The 22,815-nt window shown below is 37.9% G+C and overlaps 1 protein-coding gene across 13 annotated transcripts in view; it reads left to right on the top strand.

The window, feature by feature from the left end:
• The window catches only part of rbfox1 (RNA binding fox-1 homolog 1), a 344,384-nt gene that overhangs the window by 291,209 nt on the left and 30,360 nt on the right, over positions 1-22,815 (top strand). For all 13 annotated transcript variants that reach the window (XR_009803976.1, XR_009803974.1, XR_009803975.1 and 10 more), the window contains one exon: positions 11,163-11,227. Coding sequence is in view for 10 of the 13 variants with exons in the window: in XM_061885348.1 (XP_061741332.1) it covers positions 11,163-11,227 (65 nt within the window). In the remaining 3 variants the exon portion in view is untranslated. The remainder of the gene's footprint in view (positions 1-11,162; positions 11,228-22,815) is intronic.

Raw genomic sequence — 22,815 nt, forward strand, 5'->3', positions numbered from 1 at the left:
CATATATGAACACAGATTAATCATGCAATTTATTTTGACCGTACCAGCTGTTTCACTTCAGCCGCGGATGGTTACCTAAAAGGCGAGGAAGGTTCTTACACACTCAGTGATTGTACGCCAGTGTTTAACACATTTTTTGTGACACTCTGACAAAAAAAACATCGCATTATGGAAAATTATTGATGGTCTGTTTTCAAAGTTAATTTGGATAATGCAAACAAGTAATTTACTCTGATTAATCAACATTAAAAAGTGTGATATATATAATTTTGAAAATTAAACGTTTGACAGCACATCTTAGTACAGGTAGACCTACACTGGAGGGGTTTTTGCATGTTTAGTGAAAATACAAGTAAATAAAGGAGAGTGAATGTTACAAAAAACGGCCCTCACCCTTGTATTTTTTTTGTATTGCATTGATGAAATGCACTGCATTTCAAGATGATGTGTTTTAATTAATGCGGTCAAGCGATTATTTTTTTGGTCAGATTAATGACATATTTGTGGATTAATCATGACTAATCACAGTTGCTACAGTCACTGTACAGTAATACGCCTGCGTTGTTTATCATCCACTGATGTGCTAATAGCATGATTTTATAAAATTTTAGTTTTCAGTATCAAATGGTTAAAGTCGCTCAAAAAATGTTGAAAGGGGAAATAGCAATTACATGTTTTGTTTTTTAAGCAACTTAACGCACATTAAATACTTTCTAAAAAAAACAATGTTGGTAAAATGAATTGCTGAAAGTCACTCTATATTTAGTTCATTGTTATTTTTTAATGTTATTAAGGACAAAATGTTATGCAGAGGTGTACTTATAACAATTTTTGGACAAATAATACTGCAGGGGGTCAAGTGAAGTGAATTATATGGGGGGGGGCGTGTAATATTTTTTCTTCTTATATTGAATCCATTCCCCTTTATTTATATGGCACTATTAACAGCAAAACTGTCTCCAGAGTAGTGCACATAAAAAAGAAAATACAAGTAATCAAATTGCAAGAATTTAAAATGAAACAGGCAACGTTTACCTGTCTCATTTTAAATTGTGTCCAAAATTCCGCTCGCAGGAAAAAAAAGTTAAAAAAATATATATATATTAATATCAAATCAAATAGTAGTACAATTTTTGTAATTTGATTACTTTTACCATTTCAAATCCATTTTCTACCGCTTGTTACTCTCGGTGTCTCCTCGCCCCTCAGGCAAATCATATTGTTTAAAAATGTATTTTCCCATCGATAACGGGACATCATTGCGCTCGGAATATATATATATGTGTGTGTATATATATATATATATATATATATATATACACATACATATATATATATATATATATATATATATATATATATATATATACACGTAGCTGAGAAAAGCAACAGCACCCCCCGCGACCCCAAAGGGGATAAGCGGTAGGAAATGGATGGATGAATAAATATATATATATATATATATATATATATATACATATATATATATATATATATATATATATATATATATATATATACATACACAGCCCGGCCCCCAGCCAATTTTTTTTTAACCCAATGAGGACCCGTGTCAAAAAGTTTGGAGACTCCTGAAGTAAACAATAAGCAAACAAATAATAATACAATTAAATAATGAATTAATCAATAAAATAATCAATAATATATATATATTTTTAAATCAATAGAATAGAATAAAACAATGAAAGACACAGAGGACCACAAGACTAACGGCGATTTAAAAGCCAGGGAATTAAAGTTGTTTTTTAAGACAAGATTAAAAACATTCAACAGTCGGAGCCATTCTGACATGAGGGGGCAGAACTTCCTAAGTTTAGGGCCAACAACAGAGACAGCGGAGGAAAATTAGCTCTTGTGCTAATTCCGGCATATTTACATTGTTGCTCTGTGTTGATGAATATGCATTGTCCTAATTCAAATAAATAAACAGAGAAGGCACTGTCTCTGCAAGTTTTAAACCTCGTTTTAGGCCCCACAAGTTGGAACTGGCCCTTGGACCTCAACACGCGAGCTGGAGCATAAATTTGGCAAAACAACAAATCATTGAGAAGCACTGGGTTAAAGTAAAGAAGCACATGCATACAATTGATTAATTGGGCATTAATCACATGCATTAACCTTTTGAATTTGACAGCCCTAAATCTATTACGCTTGACAGATGTTTCAATCTTGATAAAATGGGCAAAACATCGGAAACTCCCCTTGGTAGGAATCCGGACAGAAAAGCTGAGTTGCGAGAATGACATGGCTGCAATATATCTGATGGAGTAAGTGCTCTGGAATCATTAGACTAAATTTCCCATGTGAGTCTTCAACGTCCCAAGTATCGAAGCCCCACGCGCTTTAATCAGCCGTTCTAATGAGAAAAGAGGATTACACCAAATACGAGGGACACCAGTGTCATTTTACGTGGCCTTTACTGTACTTGAGAACCGAGGAATACTGTACATACTGTACACTGTGTACCGTGGTGTCTGTTGTCACTGATGGTTTCAGCCAAGGGCACTCAAGCAATGCCGTACTACGTGAGCTTAGCCAGGTTTTACAGAGTCCTGATCCACCTGTCTTTCTTTGTTGGATCAGTAAATGTGATGGATGAGAACATTCCGTACGTTAAAGGGAGTCCTGGATGGCCCCACCTTGACCATGTGCATGCACACCAATGGCTCCGTCTTCCATACACAGCGTTTGTCATTCAGTCACCGTTACAATGACTGCTCACCTAACGGGGGCCAGACTGTCCATCTTACCGCCGCAGTCCATCATCACACCTGCTAACCATTCCGCACTTGAAGCCACACTTTATAGCGGTAATAACGCATTGCCGGTGTCAGAGGGGAACAGTGAGGGAGATGGAATGCCCGCGTGAACTGGTCGAGTCTACACCTCGGGGCCCAGGTGCCGTGCACAGGTCTCATTTCCGGTGAGCCCCACTGGAGCCTGCACAATATTCTCCCGTTACAGCCGCTTTTCGTGTAGGAGGGGGTTAAATGTCCAACAATTTAACTGCTAGGTTGATACTTGAATCCCCTTCCAATCGAAAAGACCATTCCATTGTAACGGATGGTACAATGGGGCTGCGCCAAATGTACGTTGGTAAACCTCACTCCCCAAAAACTTTTTTTTATTTTTTATTTTCCATTTATTTAATTGGGACAGTGCACATCAACCAACGCTTAAATAAACAATGTAAATACGTAGGAATTAGCATAAATGCTAATTTTTTAGCCGTAGTCCCGAGTAAGGATGATGTTCGTTAAGAAATTATCGATAACCATGCCATTATCGAATCCTCTTATCAAACCGATACCTCATCGATTCTCTTATCGAATCCAGATAGGTTGTAGTATGTGGAAAAAAATACATTACTTGGTTTGAACAAAGCTCACTTCTATTTTTTAAGAAAAAAATAAAATAAACACAGCAAACACTTCCCTGGTCACTCTGGCTGTCATGTATGTCATCATCTGAAATAGAATAACATTAATGTTATCTTAATTCACATCTTCCAAGCACTAGTTTATGAGACAGACCAGCAAACTGGTCAAACTAGGACACAAAATATCGTTCACGTTGTCAGACACATACAAAAAGGCTAACATTACTGTTAGCCACTGGCTATGCTTAGGTAACGTTAGTCTAGCTAACATTACTGCAGTCCTGGTTGACATAAGAGGTAACGTTAATGTAGCCGAAAGACTACAAATGAACAGATATGGAAATTAACCGGCAGCAGTTAACATTAGTTACTCACTGGCACTATCACTGGGACTGCAGGTTGAAGCAGAGGAAGAGGCGTGGGCTTCATCATCTCTGTCGCTGCTTCTCCACAACACCTTTCTCTAACCTTCAGGTTATGTACGGCTTGAACATGTTTGTTGTTCTGCTCCCCTTACAGGAAAGCGAAGCCTGGCAATAATTGCAGATAGCCATTTCCTTGTCGTATTTCTTAGTAAAGTGAAGCCATGCCTTGGAGCATTTTTTCCGGTCCATTGTTGTTGCTGCTTCCGTATCTGCCACCGAATGACTGAGCTACGTCATTTCCTGTGACGTGCCACAGGACATTTTCTGTGACACGGGATTTGTTCCCAGTGATTCAAATGAAGAACCAAATCTTTTTAATTTACTATAGAGGCTTCGATGTCAGGAACTGTTTCTCAAAAAGGAATTCGAATCCATGGAATCGGTTGTTTTCTTATCGAAAAATTGGGAGAACAGGTTGTCGAACATCATCCCTAGTCCCAAGACAGGTTTCTAAAATAACACAGCAAAACACATAGGACATCAAAACCACTATAACAGAAATAAGAACCAAAAAAAAAAGACATCAAGACTTCAAGAGAGTTGCTTCTGCTAGGCTACAAGCTCGGGCTTTTAGTCCAGTGATCAGCACACTCGCCTCTCAACACGAACAACCAGGGTTCAAGTCCCCGTGGAGAATGAAGTAATAAGGCACGGGGTTACATTGGTGCCGTAACCCGGATGGGAGTGAGGCAGAGGGGGACAAGAGTAACGGATTTTGAACATTTTGATGATTTTACGGACCGTAGATGGTAAAATCCCTAAATTCCTTGCAATAGCTCGTTGAGAAATATTGTTCTAAAACTGTTTGACAATTTTCTTATAAATTGGCATTTCATGGAAGCTGCTTTTATACCCAATCATGGCACCCACCTGTTCCCAATTAGCCTGCACACCTGCGGGATGTTCCACATAAGTGTTTGATGAGTATTTCTCAACTTTATCAGTATTTATTGCCACATTTCCCAATTTCTTTGTCACGTGTTGTTGGCATGAAATTCTAAAGTTAATGATTATTTGGAAAAAAAAATGTTAATCAGTTTGAACATCAAATATGCTGTCTTTGTAGCATATTCATCAGTAGCTGTGGCTACTGATGTAGCTTACCACCACCAGGTGTGAATGAATGTTGAGTCCCGCTTCTCTGTGAGCGCTTTGAGTGTTTAGAAAAGCGCGATATAAATCTAAGTTGTTTTTTTTTATGGGTTGAAAATGATTTGCAAATCATAATATTCCGTTTATATTTACATGTAACACAATTTCCCAAATCATATGGAAACGGAGTTTGTATGTGTGTGTGTGTGTGTTGTGCTCTGAGTTAATGTTGCTGACTAATTTAAAATAATTTTATTTCGTCAGTCTCAAATGGTGTAGTTCGGTTAATTTTTTGGGGTGTTTTTAATAAGAATTTCAATTTTTCTTTAATTTTAGACACATTTATGCACATTTAATATTTTCTGTTTAACTAAAAACATTGATAATACAAGTTATTTATTTTAGGTTGGTTAATGAATCTGTTTTTGTGTTTCCTTTAATGGTAACAATGTCACAATGTTATGCAGAGGTGGACTAATCACAAATTTGTAGAGTAATGATACTATTTATAGTCACGGTACAGTGCTGGGGGAGGGGATTCCATTTTTTCTTCTTTCTTGGTGCGTAACGGAAAATAATTGAGAAGCACTGGTTTAATTGAAGATAGCCAGCGGTAGTGAATGTTTTTTTGTGTGCTGTCATTGTGGAGTGACAAACCCAGGGTGGACCAACAGGCTCCAGCTCACACCTGAAACCCGAAAAAGTGAAACAAAATTGCAACGAAAACAAATATATTGCTCCGTATTTACCACAAGGCTGAAACATACCATGGCTGGGGGAGAGCCTTGCATATATTTTTGGCTTGTGCTTATCGTATAGGAACAGAAAACCAGGACTAAAACTCCCACCATGTTGGAAGAGAACGAGCTGAATAGAAATGAGTGCCTGCGGGTTTTGTCTGTTTTGCCAGTGGCTAATTCCACAACCAACCGCAGCCAGTGTGTTTCTCAAAGTTTATTCATCCTTGGCTGTATGTACACATTAAACAGCAAACACAAGACAGTAACCGCGCAACGATCACAGCCACAGAATAACCCGGTGCATCTCAATCATTTAGAATATCTGCAAAAAATTTAGTATCTTCTAAAATTTTAAAAAGTGTTAAAAAGCCTCATTATTGTTGAGTGGTGGTCGTAGTTATAAATGAACTGAAAACACTTCTACAACCTTTTTTAGTCTAAATTTAACTCACCCACCTATTGGAAAAAATATCACCTATTTGTTAACTAAACATTAAAATGAATGTGATACATCCATCCTTCCATCCATTTTCTACCGCTTATTCCCTTTGGGGTCGCGGGGGGCGCTGGTGCTTATCTCAGCTACAAACGGGCGGAAGGCGGGGTACACCTCATCGCAAATTAATGTGATATCAATCAAAATATCAACTTTAGACTTAGACTTTGTTTTTTTGTCATTCAAACTTGTGAAACAGGCTTGTAGGGATGATATAGCCTCATGTGTTTTTTCCTGACCTTACATGTATGTATGTATGTGTGTGTGTATACTCTCACTTCCAAAGACATGCACCTAGGGATAGGTTGATTGGCAACACTAAAATTGGCCCTAGTGTGTGAATGTGAGTGTGAATGTTGTCTGTCTATCAGTGTTGGCCCTGCGATGAGGTGGTGACTTGTCCAGGGTGTACCCTGCCTTCCGCCCGATTGTAGCTGAGATAGGCGCCAGCGCCCCCCGCGACCCCGAAAGGGAATAAGCGGTAGGAAATGGATGGATGGATGGATATAGATATATATATATATATATATATATATATATATATATATATATACTGTATATACATATATATATATATATACTGTTTTTACATATATACTGTATATACATATATAAATATATTTATATATGTATGTATATACAAACCCAGTTTCCATATGAGTTGGGAAATTGTGTTAGATGTAAACATAAACGGAATACAATGATTTGCAAATCCTTTTCAACCCAATTGAATGCACTACAAAGACAAGATATTTGATGTTTAAACTCATAAACTTTATTTTTTATTTTTTTGCAAATAATAATTAACTTAGAATTTCATGGCTGCAACACGTGCCAACGTAGTTGGGAAAGGGCATGTTAACCACTGTGTTACATCACCTTTTCTTTTAACAACACTCAATTACCGTTTGGGAACTGAGGAAACTAATTGTTGAAGCTTTGGAAGTGGAATTCTTTCCCATTCTTGTTTTATGTAGCGCTTCAGTCGTTTAACAATCCGGGGTCTCCGCTGTCGTATTTTGTGCTTCATAATGCGCCACACATTTTCAATAGGACACAGGTCTGGACTGCAGGCGGGCCAGGAAAGTACCTACACTCTTTTTTTACGAAACCACGCTGTTGTAACACGTGCTGAATGTGGCTTGGTATTGTCTTGCTGAAATAAGCAGGAGCGTCCATGAAAAAGACTGCGCTTAGATGGCAGCATATGTTGTTCCAAAACCTGTATGTACCTTTCAGCATTAATGGTGCCTTCACAGATGTGTAAGTTACCCATGCTTTGGGCACAAATGCACCCCCATACCATCACAGATGCTGGGTTTTGAACTTTGCGTCGATAACAGTTTGGATAGTTCGCATCCCCTTTGGTCCAGATGACACAATGTTGAATATTTCCAAAAACAATTTGAAATGTGGACTCGTCAGACCAGAAAACACTTTTCCACTTTGCATCAGTACATCTTAGATGATCTTGGGCCTAAAGAAGCCGGCGGCGTTTCTGGATGTTGTTGATGAATGGCTTTCGCTTTGCATAGTAGAGCTTCAACTCGCACTTAAAGATATAGCGACAAACTGTATTTATTGACAGTGGTTTTCTGAAATGTTCCTGAGCCCATGTGGTGATATCCTTTAGAGATTGATGTCGGTTTTTGATACAGTGCCGTCTGAGGGATCGAAGGTCACGGTCACTCAATGTTGGTTTCCGGCCATGCCGCTTACGTGGAGTGATTTCTACAGATTCTCTGAACGTTTTGATGATTTTATTGACCGTAGATTTTGAAATCCCTAAATTTCTTGCAGTTGCATTTTGAGGAACTGTTTGACAATTTTCTCACACAGTTGTGGACAAAGGAGTGTACCTTGCGCCGTCCTTTCTTGTGAAAGACTGAGCATGTTTTGGGAAGCTGTTTTTATACCCAATCATGGCACCCACCTGTTCCCAATTAGGGTGCACACCCGTGGGATGTTCCAAATAAGTGTTTGATGCTCATTCCTCAACTTTATCAGTATTTAATGCCACCTTTCCCAACTTCTTTGTCACATGTTGCTGGCATCAAATTCTAAAGTTAGCAAATCATTGTTTTCCGTTTATATTTAAATCTAACACAATTTCCCAACTCATATGGAAACGGGGTTTGTTTATACATACATATATATATCCATCCATTTTCTACCGCTTATTCCCTTTCGGGGTCGCGGGGGGCGCTGGCGCCTATCTCAGCTACAATCGGGCGGAAGGCGGGGTACACCCTGGACAAGTCGCCACCTTATCGCAGGGCCAACACAGATAGACAGACAACATTCACACTCACATTCACACACTAGGGCCAATTTAGTGTTGCCAATCAACCTATCCCCAGGTGCATGTCTTTGGAATATATATATATATATATATATACATATATATATATATATATATATATATGTATATGTGTATGTATACTGTATGTGTGTATATGTATGTATATATATATATATGTATATGTGTGTATGTATATGTGTATGTATATATATATATATATATATATATATGTATATGTGTATATATATGTATATATATATATATATATATATATGAGAATGACAAACACATTTCGGGAGAACATCCTCACAGTAACACAACATGAACGCAACACAATACCCAGAATCCTTTGTATCCGTGATACTCCTGAATGTATATTACACCCCCACACCCCCAACCCCGCCCACCTTACCGGCGCGGAGGGGTGGCGGGGTTTGCTGCTAGTTGGGTGTATAAAATAGTCCTCTCGTGTCATGGATGCAAAGGATTCTGGGTATTTGTTGTGTTGCGTTTATGTTGTGTTACTGAGAGGATGTTCTCCCGAAATGTGTTTGTCATTCTTGTTTGGTGTGGCTTCACAGCGTGGCGCATATTACTAAGAGTGTTAAAATTGTTTATATCACAACCATTAGTGTACTCTGTGTCACCCAGTATGCCTTGCAGTCGTGTGCGTGTGTCTGCGGAAGCCACACACAACATGTTGCTGGACTGACAAGCAGATCATACATGCTGTAGAAGGCGACAAAGCCAATGGCTTCATAGCACGCCCTAATATTTATTAACTGGGTGACTGCCGGCAGTCATTCTAGAGAATGTTTGCGTCTCCTATTGTGTTCTGTGCTGTGTGACACGGGTCCTAAATGGCTCTTTGAATGGTAAAGGATACCGGTCCCTGAACCATGTATATCAAATATATCCGAATGGTTCAACCGCCACCCGCCCGAATCTAATTAAAATCTATTTTTTTGTCATGTCACCCGCCCAACCCGCGGTTTATCCGCGGACTCCGCGGATGAGACCGCAAACCGCGCATCTCTAATATATATATATACATATATGTATGTTTGTATGTGTCTATCATCCCTACAAGCCTGTTTCGCAGGTTTCACTGTGATATTTGTGATATTTCCCTGTGAATTTTATAAAATCCCCTGATATATATATATATATATATATATATATATATATATATATATATATATATATATATATATATTATATATATATATATATATATATAGTACAGGCCAAAAGTTTGGACACACTTTCTCCTCATTCAATGCATTTTCTTTATTTTCATGAAACATGCAAAACAGGTTTGTAGGATGATATAGCCTCTTGTGTTTTTTCCTACCCTAACGTATATTCCGCTCTACCCCGGTATTGAGCACTGTATAACGGCTAGACCACAGAAACCTCGACTATATATATATATATATATATATATATATATATATATATATATATATATATATTAGGGGTGTGGTAAAAAAAATGATTAGAATACGAATCGAATCGTTTATGTTGTGCGATTCAGAATCGATTTTTAATTTTTTTTAAATCGATTTTTTTTTTTTATTTAAGAAAATAATATATATTTTTTATTTTTTTATTTTTAAATCAATCCAACAAACCATTACACAGCAATACCATAATGCAATCCAATTCCAAAACCAAACCTGACCCAGCAACACTCAGAACTGCAATAAACAGAGCAATTGAGAAGAGACAAACACGACACAGAACAAACCAAAAGTAGTGAAACAAAAATGAATATTATCAACAACAGTATCAATATTAGTTATAATTTCAGCACAGCAGTGATTAAAAATCCCTCTTTGACATTATCATTACACATTTATAAAAATTTTAAAAAAGTGTCACAGTGGCTTACACTTGCATCGCATCTCATAAGCTTGACAACACACTGTGTCCAATATTTTCACAAAGATAAAATAAGTCATATTTTTGGTTTGTTTAATAATTAAAACAAATTTACATTATTGCAATCAGTTGATAAAACATTGTCCTTCACAATTATAAAAGCTTTTTACAAAAATCTACAACTCTGCTTGCATGTCAGCAGACTGGGGTAGATCCTGCTGAAATCCTATGTATTGAATGAATACAGAATCCTTTTAAAACGGGAAAAAACTCGTTTTTGAATCGATAATCGAATCGAATCGAAAAAATCCATATATTATCGAATCGTGACCCCAAGAATCGATATTGAATGCATGTCAGCAGACTGGGGTGGATCCTGCTGAAATCCTATGTATTGAATGAATACAGAATCCTTTTATAACGGGAAAAAAAATCGTTTTTGAATCGATAATCGAATCGACTCGAAAAAATCCATATATTATCGAATCGTGACCCCAAGAATCAATATTGAATCGAATCGTGGGACACCCAAAGATTCACAGCCCTAATATATATATATATATATATATATATATATATATATATGTATGTGTGTGTGTGTGTGTGTGTATATATATATAAATATATATATGTATATATATATATATATATATATATATATATATATATATATATATGTATATATGTGTGTACGTTAATACCACTGTCCAAAACTTAAAAGTGATTGCATTACACAACAATAAACAGTTTAAGTAACACAGAAAATGCTCCATATCCAATTGTTCTTTCAGTCATAGCCTGTATTTATGTGTTTATGTTTCAGGGTGGTTACGCTGCCTACAGATTTGCCCAGCCTGCTGCTGCCGCAGCATCTGCATACAGTGACAGGTAAGAAAACCGCCCCCCCCATAGCAGCCATAGTATTGAAGGAGTGAAAATGGTCGATTCACAAATGCCTAACAAAAAAGCAAACGGGTTGGGTGGTTATTTGAACAGATAATATACATTCAAGAGATGTAATGCACATGTGGGAAACAGAGACTCAGAACCAACTATATAGCTAATTGCTACTGGATTGCATTATTTTAGGGGTGTACAATAAACACTGGACCAATATGAGGAATCATGACGTCACATCAATAAATCCAGTGGCGGATAGTGCGTTTCCCACCTCGGCCTTTAGTAATGTCCTGTCTTCAATGATTACCTCTCAAAATACCATCATTGATGTCACCACATGACCATTGCTGGAGAAATACAATACAGGAATACATTTACTGCATATTGAAGCACATCAACAGTGTACAAAACGGGTTATTTTCTGGCACATTTAAAAGTCAATAAACCTGTATCAGCAATTAAAACATATCTTATGTGGTACTATCAAAATTCAAATTGCAAAAAACATATTAAAAGTGGAAAAAATAAAGAAATAAAACATCTGAACTCAACTTTATAGGACCCCTTCGAGATTCCGGGGTTGGCTGACACCGTCTCACAAGATGTAGTTTCTCTTTAAATATCCTTCTTGAAAATGGCCTTGCAAATATACAGTATGTGTTGTCTTGTCTAATCATAACAACCTTAACAGGGCTACTGCGCATGCTCTTCACTACTGTGGCATGCTGGGTAATGGAGTTCTCATGTTACCTACCTCATAACATCACTATATATATCTGCCTTAGGCCATCTAGAAGGCGTTACTGACAACAACTCGTGATCTGATTGGCTATCGCAACTCTCTATCAACTGTATGTGCCCGTTAACTTACAGTCCACAGACGCCTGCATTGTTGATTCTGAAGGCCCCGGGCAGATTTGGTACAGCATGGCAACACAAGCTAGCTGAATTCTGATTGGATAAAAACTCTAGATAGATTGATTCCTTCAGAAGAGTTCCCTCAGGAAAATTAAAGGCCAACTGAAATTAGATGTTCTTATTCAAACGGGGATAGCAGGTCTATTCTATGTGTCATACTTGATCATTTCGTGATATTGCCATATTTTTGCTGAATGGATTTAGTAGAGAACATCAACGATAAAGTTCGCAACTTTTGGTCACTAATAAAAAAAGCCTTGCCTGTACCGGAAGTAGCAGACAATGTGCGCGTGACGTCACGGGTTTTAGGGCTCATCACATCCTCACATTGTTTATAATCATAGCCACCAGCAGCAAGAGCAATTCGGACCGAGAAAGCGACGATTTCTCCATTAATTTGAGCGAGGATGAAAAATTTGTGGATGAGGAAAGTTAGAGTGAAGAACTAGAAAAAAGAAAAAAAGGTGAGGGCAGTGAGAGCGATTCACATGTTATTAGACACATTTACTAAGATAATTCTAGAAAATCCCTTACCTGATTATTGTGTTACTAGTGTTTTAGTGAGATTATAAAGTCATACCTGAAAGTCGGAGGGGTGTGGTGACCGCCAGAGTCTCTGATGGAAGCCATGGAGGAGCCAAGAAAGTCGCAGTTGCCTTTTTGACAGCTGCTGTAGGAGGATGCAAGCTCCGCTCATGTCTCCGGTAAGAGCCGACTTATTACCACAATTTTCTCACCGAAACCTGTCGGTCGACATGTGGTAGAGAAGCATGTTCGCTTGACCGCTCTGTTCCATATTAAAGTTTCACAACAAACAAAGAAACACCTGCTGTGTTTTGGTTGCTAAAGACAGCTGGAATACACCGCTTTCCACCAACATATTTCTTCTTTATAGTCTCCATTATTAATTGAACAAATTGCAAAAGATTCAGCAACACAGATGTCCAAAATACTGTGTAATTATGCGATTAAAGCAGTCGACTCTTAGCTCTGTGTGGTGCTGGGATAAAATGTCTGCTCCTACCAATAACGTCACAAGCACGCGTCAACATAAGCATCATCATTCCACGATATTTTCAACAGGAAACTTCGCGGGACATTTAAAATTGCAGTTTAGTAAACTAAAACGTCCGTAAATGCATGTGTTGCAATGTTAATATTTCATCATTGATATATAAACTATCAGACTGCATGGTCAGTAGTAGTGGGTTTCAGTAGGCCTTTAAAATCTAGGTAAATGTTGTTTACATTCATTCAAGTACGTTTTAAATTCAGCGTCAATTTGCAATGCCGTTTAAAAAAAAAAAGGCACAATAACAAAAGTGAACCGTTCTAACATACACGCACAGAGACAGACACAAATGCAAAGGTATCATAAGATTAAACATATTAAACAATTTATTAAATAGCAAACATTTTAGGAATTCATCAAAGAAATAATTCTACAAATTGAGTTTATTAAAGTGCTAAAACTGTCAAGAGTTAACCAATAGTCAACACAGCTTTTTAAACATCACAAAATGCTTTTCTTTTAGAGGAAGTTGGATTTTGGTTTTTCTTGTTTGTTTTCTTTGCTGCTATTTTAACTGTTTTTTAATACATAAATGTTTTTTTTATCAATGTGCTTTTCCTCTCTTTTAAATGGGCATTTTACTAGTCATTTAAAGGGGAACATTATCACAATTTCAAAAGGGTTAAAAACAATAAAAATCAGTTCCCAGTGGCTTGTTGTATTTTTTTTTTTTTTTTCAAAATTTTACCGATCTCTGAATATCCCTAAAAAAAGCTTTAAAGTATTTGATTTTCGCTATTTAAGATGCGACTATTCAATTCCCTGTGACGTCATACAGCGCTGCCAATGTAAACAAACAATGGCGAATACCACCGCAAGATATAGCGACATTAGCTCGGATTCAGACTCAGATTTCAGCGGCTTAACCGATTCAACAGATTACGCATGTATTGAAACGGATGGTTGGAGTATGAAAGTATTGAAGAAGAAACTGAAGCTATTGAGCGACTAGCTATTGACGCTATTCATAGCCATAGCATGGCCGAATAGCTGCGTTAGCATCGCCGGTAAAATGTGTGGACCAAACGATCAGGACTTTCGCATCTTGTGACACTGGCGCAACTTAAATCCGTCTATTGGTAAGTGTTTTTTTTGCATTAAATGTGGGTGGAAGGAAACTTAATATAGTTGCAAATGCATCTGCAGGTTATCCATACATCTCTGTGCCATGTCTGCTTTAGCATCGCCGGTAAATAGCATGTTAGCATCGATTAGCGTAGCATGTTAGCATCGATTAGCTGGCAGTCAACATCAACAAAACTCACCTTTGTGATTTTGTTGACTTTATCGTTGCAAATGCATCTGCAGGTTATCCATACATCTCTGTGCCATGTCTGCTTTAGCACCGCTGGTAAATAGCATGTTAGCGTCGATTAGCATAGCATGTTACCATCGATTAGCTGGCATTCACGCCGCGACCAAATATGTCCGATTAGCACATAAGTCAACATCAACAAAACTCACCTTTGTGATTTCTGTGACTTTATCATTGCAAATGCATCTGCAGGTTATCCATACATCTCTGTGCCATGTCTGTCATCGCCGGTAAAATGTGGAGACACTTTGGTACATTCAATGGGGGTCTGGCGGCAGACACTTTCGCATCTTCGGGCCAGTGGTACAACTTGAATCCCTCCCTGTTAGTGTTGTTACACCCTCCGACAACACACCGACGAGGCATGATGTCTCCAAGGTTCCAAAAAATAGTCGAAAAAACGGAAAATACCAGAGCTGAGACCCAATCTTTACAATGTGTTGAAAATGAAAATGGCTGCTGTGTTACCTCGGCGACGTCACATTCTGACGTCATCACCTCCAGAGCGATAAACAGAAAGGCGTTTAATTCGCCAAAATTCACCCATTTAGAGTTCGGAAATCGGTTAAAAAAATATATGGTCTTTTTTCTGCACCATCAAGGTATATATTGACGCTTACATAGGTCTGGTGATAATGTTCCCCTTTAAATATTTGTAACAGCTGAATGATCAGCCCAGTTACAATATAAATAAATACTTACGAATGAATTAGTCATCTTTGTTGTCAGTAAGCACATGCCTAAAATAACTTAAGCTGCATCTAGAAGTTGATGAAAAAATTTGAGCTTGTATGATGACTGCAATTTGCTAATAGCAACCTAAACTACACATCCCACCCCCCGGATTGTAAATAAATCAATCTATACACTCTGATGATTAACTTGTGTGATGACTGGTATTTTGCTGATACTATATATTTGTACCATGAATTGATTAACGTGGACCCCGACATAAACAAGTTGAAAAACTTATTCGGGTGTTACCATTTAGTGGTCAATTGTACCAAATATGTACTGTACTGTGCAATCTACTAATAAAAGCTTCAATCAATCAATCAAAGCCAATAAATATGTGGACGCTGTATTATCTGACCAATCGTTTACTAATTGACTATCAAAATAATCATTAGTTGCAGCCCTACTGTGATGTACAGTATGTGGGTGAAGGTGAGCAAATCAAGTGCTCCTTTCCTGGTAAATAAATACAATTATTTTAATACAAGTGTACGCACTGCGCATTATTTTATTTTACCCTGCGCTCATACAAGTGAATAGGTTTTACGCTGCCATGCACCGAGCTCTACCCAGCTCATTTGCTTAACAAAATGGCGGACGATCTGCTCCGTAACAGACTACACTCCGTTGAATGCCCTTTCGAAAATTAACTAAAAATCAGTGGCGGGCCGTAGTTTTCCCACATAGGCCTTCAGTGATGTCCCACTTTGATAAATACCTCTCAAAATTCCATAATTCATGTCACCAATAGTTTTGCAAATATTCCACAAGAAGACAAAAAACACGCTTTAATATATCGAACCTCATTAGCCGCCTCCATCACTACGGGGTGTTTTGAAAGCCCAGGAAGAAGCCTGTGCTGCTTCAGAAGCCGCCCTAAAGCTAGCCACAACAAAGGCCCGGGGCTTGTTCCTATCGCCGCAGCGCTTGAGGAGTACAAAAATGTGTAAGAGATGAGTCGAGGGCTAAAAGCAATCTGTGATTTTGTCATGGAAATGATAGTGCTAGATGACCGTCTCTTTACCATCTTCTAAGATACTACCTTTTGTAAGGACAACTCTACAGGCACACATTGTCAAATCCACTTTTGAGTCCGTCTTACTTTCAGGTTTGCTCAAACTACAGTGAAATATTAATGTAAAATAAAACAAAAAACACTGTATTTTCCGAATTATAAAGCTCACCGGTATAAAGGCCGCACCCACAAAATTTTAGGAAAACAAATATTTTCCATATATTAGTCGCAGATATATACATTGTGAAATTAGTTATCTAGACAAAACGATTCCGTAAATGCTTTTTTTTTTTCCATACCTTAATTGTTTCCAAACAGTATCTGTAACACGGCAGTAAAACGGGTTACCAAACAAAACAGAAGTCATTGTCATGTGCCCACTAGCTCCTGAAGCAATTTTTTATTTTATTTTATTTATTTGTTTGCCGCAGCTGTTACATACACGTAATATTGTACATGGTAATTGGGATTTGATATATATTGTATTTATTATATACAAATATAATATAATATAATAATATATAGTATTATATTATATATACTGTATATACAATATGTAAATATTACATGTTATATTTTATATTGCTACTATGTTACATTTTTTTGTCTACTGTATACCTTTTGTTTTCGCCCTCTTGTTGTGTCCTTGTGTGCATTATCCTTTCCATCCTTTGTAACTAAGATACCGTGTGGAACAATATCCCTTGTAAATCAATAAAGCGTGTCTAAGTCTAAGCTAGCTCTCTAATCAGCGAAACAGACTCAATAACTCTAACTGGTGAATTTACAGAGAAGTTTGCCATTGTAAAGTAATAATACAATCATAAATGTTTTAGCATTTTAGCTAATGCTAACAATGCTAGCTTGATTACATTACGAAAACACTCCTACAGACATCACACAATGGACAGTTTAGTACGTTTTGGTTATATCGTAAAACTTACAAACGTTGCTTGGAGTGATGACTGAATAATCTATACAAGTAAAAACGCTCTGAATGGCATTTTTACTAAATGAAAGGACACTGCAACACCTGCGGTGAGCGATGGTGCCAAATCACAAACAAGAACACACCTTTAAGGTGTGTTTACTGTTTTTTTTAAAGCTATTTACATCATTGCCATCAGCGAAGAAAAATCCATTAATTAGCCGCATCGTTTTACAAGTCGCAGGGTTCAAAGTGTAGGAAAAAATAAGCGGCTTAAAGTCCGGAATTTACGGTATATATATTTATATAGCGCTTTAAAAGGGAACTTTACAATAGAAAATGGATATAAAACATGTGTTGCTAAAAGGGCTAATAATATAGTCACATGACAGAGGTGGGTAGGAACGCGCTACATTTACTCCGTTACATCTACTTGAGTAACTTTTGGAATAAATTGTACTTCTAAGAGTAGTTTTTATGCAACATACTTTTACTTGAGTATATTTATAGAGAAGAAACGCTACTTTTACTCCGTTCCATTTATCTGCAATCAGGTCGGTACTCGCTACTTTTTTTTTATCGATCTGTTAATGCACGCTTTGTTTGTTTTGATTTTGTCAGACACTCATTCAAAGTAGGAACTACGCATGCTTGCGTTTCACCAATCACATGCAGTCACTGGTGACGTTGGACCAATCAAACAGAGCCAGGTGGTGATGTGACCGTCACACGTAGAACACGACATGTTGAAAAACTTATTGGGGTTTTACCATTTAGTGGTCAACTGGACGGAATATGTACTGTACTGTGCAATTTACTAATAAAAGTTTCAATCAATCAACCAATCAATCAAAAGTGTAAAGGAAAAAAGACACTTTTTTATTTCCACCGTACTTCCCGTCAAAAGCCTAAAGACTGATCGCACAGTTCCTGTCTTCACAATAAAAGTGCCGCTCCATCGCGCATGCGCTAACAAAATAAGAGTCTCTGAAAGCCAGCGCAAACAAACTAGCAAGCTACGGAGTTTGCCGCCAATGTATTTCTTGTAAAGTGTATAAAAACAATATGGAAGCTGGACAAATAAGATGCCAAAAACCAACGACTTTCATGTGGTATTAGACAGGAAGGAGGAACTTTTTTTCTCCTCCATTTGAAAACCGGGACGTTATCAGCACTATACTGTCCGATTCCAATCAATGCAAGTCATCAGAATCAGGTAATACACCAACTTATATTCTTGTCTTCATTTAAGATAGGAATCTATATGTTAAACATGCATGTATATTCATTAAAACACCTTTAACATGTGAACAAAAACGGCAAAATAAATAAATATAAATTATATACTGTATATATATATATATATATATATATATATGATATGTGTGTATGTATATGTATATATGAGGTAGATCACCTCATATTGATTAACGTTGAAAAACTTATTGGGGTGTTACCATTTAGTGGTCAATTTTACGGAATATGTACTGTACTGTGCAATCTACTAATACAAGTTTCAATCAATCAATCAATCAATGAATGCCTACTGAGCCTACGATGCTGTTAAGTTATTGTGGCTCAATTTGCCTTAATTTTTTTTTTATTTTAATGTATTATTATTTGATATATAATATTGTTTTAGTTGCTTAAGAGATATTCCTGTCTCTGAATTTGCTCATTGCTATTTTTATGTTTTTGTGCATTATTTGTTGCCGTAATCATTAAACGAACAGGTTACTCATCAGTTACTCAGTACTTGAGAAGTTTTTTCACAACATACTTTTTACTTTTACTCAAGTAAATATTTGGGTGACTACTCCTTACTTTTACTTGAGTAATAAATCTCTAAAATAACAGTACTCTTACTTGAGTACAATTTCTGGCTACTCTACCCACCTCTGTCACATGACAAATAATATATGATTTAAATGTTATATTTACAGTTGGTCGGTTTTAATGCATGATTTTGGTTGGTAATTTAAAATAGATCACAGTCCTTTTTAACTATTATTTCATATATTGAATTAGAAGCAATTCATTTAATTTTTTACCGTTAGCAGTCCTAGGTGGCAGTCACATTACACAATTGATCAGCACCCATTGATATTATTTTAGTGTTGGTGTGAGACAACACAGCACATAATCCACAAAGTAGGTTTCAAGCGATCAAGCTAATATGTTATGACACCAGCTGTATTTGCCAAGGGAGTCCAGAATGATTATTATTTCCATCAGAGCAGACAGGAAAGTGACAGGAGATAAAATTGGCTAACAGTCTATCTTCAGACTCAAGCTTTAATCGACAATTAAAAACAAAAACATGAACATTTCCTGTCAACTTTATATTCAAAAAAAGGTTGTCTATTGCACAAATGCCGATTTCAGTGAAAAGCCTCTTTGAGAAATAGTAACTTCTATTTTTTTTTTTTATATATATCATTATGATATTGTAGGGCTAGGCATCATGGCCACTTTCCCGAAACGTTTCGGTTTTGATTCATAAGGTTCTAATTTGATTAATCACGATTCGATTAAATTCGATCTGCACTTAAATGTTAAGTGTCTATACACAAGGGAATGGAGTGTGACTGATCCAAAAGTGCATGTTGTGTGACTATGTGTGGAGATTAGCTAAAGAGTGTTACTCGGAAGTTTTGAGCGAGGTGCTGTAGTCCAAGGGGAGGGCAAGACAAGCTCGGAGATCCGTGAGAAAGGCGTCAAACGTCTGTGTCCAGGCGGGAGGTCGAGATCCAAAAGGCAGCCAGGGAAGCACAGGGAACACGGGGAGCCGAGACACACAGCTCGTGATGCGGGAACGGAGGTACGCTGCTGGAACGACAAGGGGGACACCAGACAAAATGAACACGACGGGGGGAGGAACACAAAGAGAGAAAGAGTGCCTAGAGCTTGATATATTCGGCTTATTGTACGGGACAGGTAGCTACGTTCTGGCAGGTTGTGCCGGCTTATGAAGACAGGTCTCATCATCAGCTTCAGGTGGATTGATTGCCCACAATTGATTGCAGCTGCTTGCTGCAGCCGGACCGGCACGATTAATGTGCACTGGAATGCGCCCGAGCCGTGACAGTTTTTTTCTTTTTCATAAAACACATCGGGCAGTTTAAACGTTCTACAATTTTGAAATAAGACAGGAAGTGCAAGCGAAATTGTACTTTTATAGCAACATTCCATTTTTGCAAATTGCATTTAATTGTTGTTTCTTCCAGTAAAAAAATAATAACAGTAAATATAAAAGCTATTTTGCTTAGTGCAGTCAGACAAGATGTAACGTACAGCAGTTTATTTTGAAGGCATGGAATTGTTGTACTTGTTTTTTTCTGGCAATCTTGTCCGTGTGGGAAATTAAGATGTTAAATGTACTTTCCGAGTACGACTGCCGTCCTTTCTTCAGAGGTGATCTTAAGGGATGGGTCATATGCAGAGAGTAATTTCACCCCAACTAGTTTGTGTGTGTGAGCGGTAGGAAATGGATGGATGGATAGTTTGTGTGAGACTATCAGTGGTACTTTAACTTTTTACCCATCCATCTTTCTACCGCACCGGTTCAAGAAGTCGCATTAATGGTAGGAAGTATTTTATTTATTATTGGTTAACTTCAGAGTAACAATGTTATTAAAAAGAATAAGACATTTGTTTTAGTCTAAAAACGTTTGTCTTGCTTGCAAATGCACGCATTTAGTTGTATTCAGTGTTAAAAAATATTACATGGCTCTCACGGAAATACATTTTAAAGTATTTGGCTTTCATGGCTTGCTCAGCCAAAAATGTTCCCAACCCCTGCTGTAGATGTTCACCCGGCAGCACCTGCAATGAGCAAACTTGTCCAAAAGATGGTGCCATAGCACAAAAAATGACGCACCTTTTCAGTGTCTGTTGAAAACGGTTTGTTAAATTCAAACCACAATTGCTGTCAGCAAGGAAAAATCCATAAATTGGTGGCACCGTTTTATAAGCCACAGGATTCAAAGCGTAGGGGGAAAAAAATGAATTTACGGGATTAAAAAAAATATATTTTGGTAAAAAGAAGTCTACAACCAATGAAACTATGTGTAGCCATCTTTTTTATGATGAGTGACAGACGAGTACAGAGAGAAATATCTATCGAGAAAGTGAGTCCTTTCCTATAAAGCTTACTTTTGTGCACATTATTTTCTACTTTTTCTACTAATATTCAAAGTATTTGTAACCCTTCGCACTGCCTGGGTATCGAACAAGGGTGTGCAGATTGAGAGATTGAGTAGCTTGAGTTGTATGCTCGATTGTCCAGCAACAACTGTTGACATTTCAGGGAGTGAGGTTCACACACAACCACACAGCCAACTATTTTGTACAGAGCTGTACTAATGCTTGTATGTTGGGGTTCGCCCAAGTGAACCCCAAGAGCGTACACTCTGGTTTTTTGGTAAGGGTACAGGTTGAGAATGTTTCCTTTGTGCCCATGCACCAAACAGCAGCTCACCCTTTTGAGTACTTGGAGTGGACGCACTCCTGCTTGCGTCTCGCTCGTTCTGCTCCAATGCTCAGGTGGGCAATGACATTCAATGTGTTTTGTGGACTTGGAGAAGGCACTCGACAGTGCCCTTCTGGGAGTCCTGTGGGAGGGTTTGGTAGTATGAGATACTGGACCCCTGATACGGGCTATTCAGTCCCTGTACGACCTGAAATGGCGTGACTGGGAGTCACGCCATCCATCCTGTCTCACAATCTAATCCTGACCAAATGTATTGTGAGTGTTTTGTATTATTGAGGCGGCTAACCAAAGGTCTCGCCGTAAGGTCATAAGTGACTCGCCGTGGTTAGCCTTTGTTGGTGGACACCAGCAGCGAGGGATATTGTCAAGCTGAAGTCGAAGTTCTATCAGGCATTTTTGTCCAGTTGGTCCCCTTAAGTGTGACTGATTGGCAGGCCAAGATGGATGCAGTTTCTTCAGTTAATTTAGCAAAATCCGAGCCGTGGACCAGCTCTATACCCTTAACAGGAGTGTGAATCAACGTTTACAATCAGTCTGCATGTGTTTTGTGGACTTTGAAAAGGCCCTCGACTGTGCCTTTCGGGGAGTCCTGTGAGAGGTTCTGGGAGTAGGGGATACTGGACCCTTGATAGAGGTTATTCAGTCCTTGTATAACTAGCGTGGGCATCTGGATAGGACACCTCCTGGACTACTCCCAGGTGAGGTATTACAAGAGTCCCTCAACTGCTGATCTGTAAAATGTGTGCCTCTGTGCTTGGGTTGCCACCCCTGCGGCTCAACCCCAGATTGGTTGAAGGAATCGCATAACTGGATGGATGGAGACAATTTGCCAGTCTTTTGACCAATTTTTTTGACTAATAAACCATTTGGCTTTAGAGGTTGTATCATACAATGAGTTGTACTTTATTTGCTGTATGTCAATGGTACTGTATTTGGAATTTATGATTCGTATTTATTGATGTATAAGAATAACTTGCTGTTCTGTCGAGTGCCGCAAGGAGACTGATTGATGTTTCCGTGTCATCCATGCCTGCTGTGGACTTTTGATTGTACACCCGTGCCTTGATGTTGCCATCTGTGAAGGACCAAAGTGGCACCATG

This window comes from Nerophis ophidion, linkage group LG23 (assembly GCF_033978795.1).
Source record: "Nerophis ophidion isolate RoL-2023_Sa linkage group LG23, RoL_Noph_v1.0, whole genome shotgun sequence".
Taxonomy (NCBI): Eukaryota; Metazoa; Chordata; class Actinopteri; order Syngnathiformes; family Syngnathidae; genus Nerophis; species Nerophis ophidion.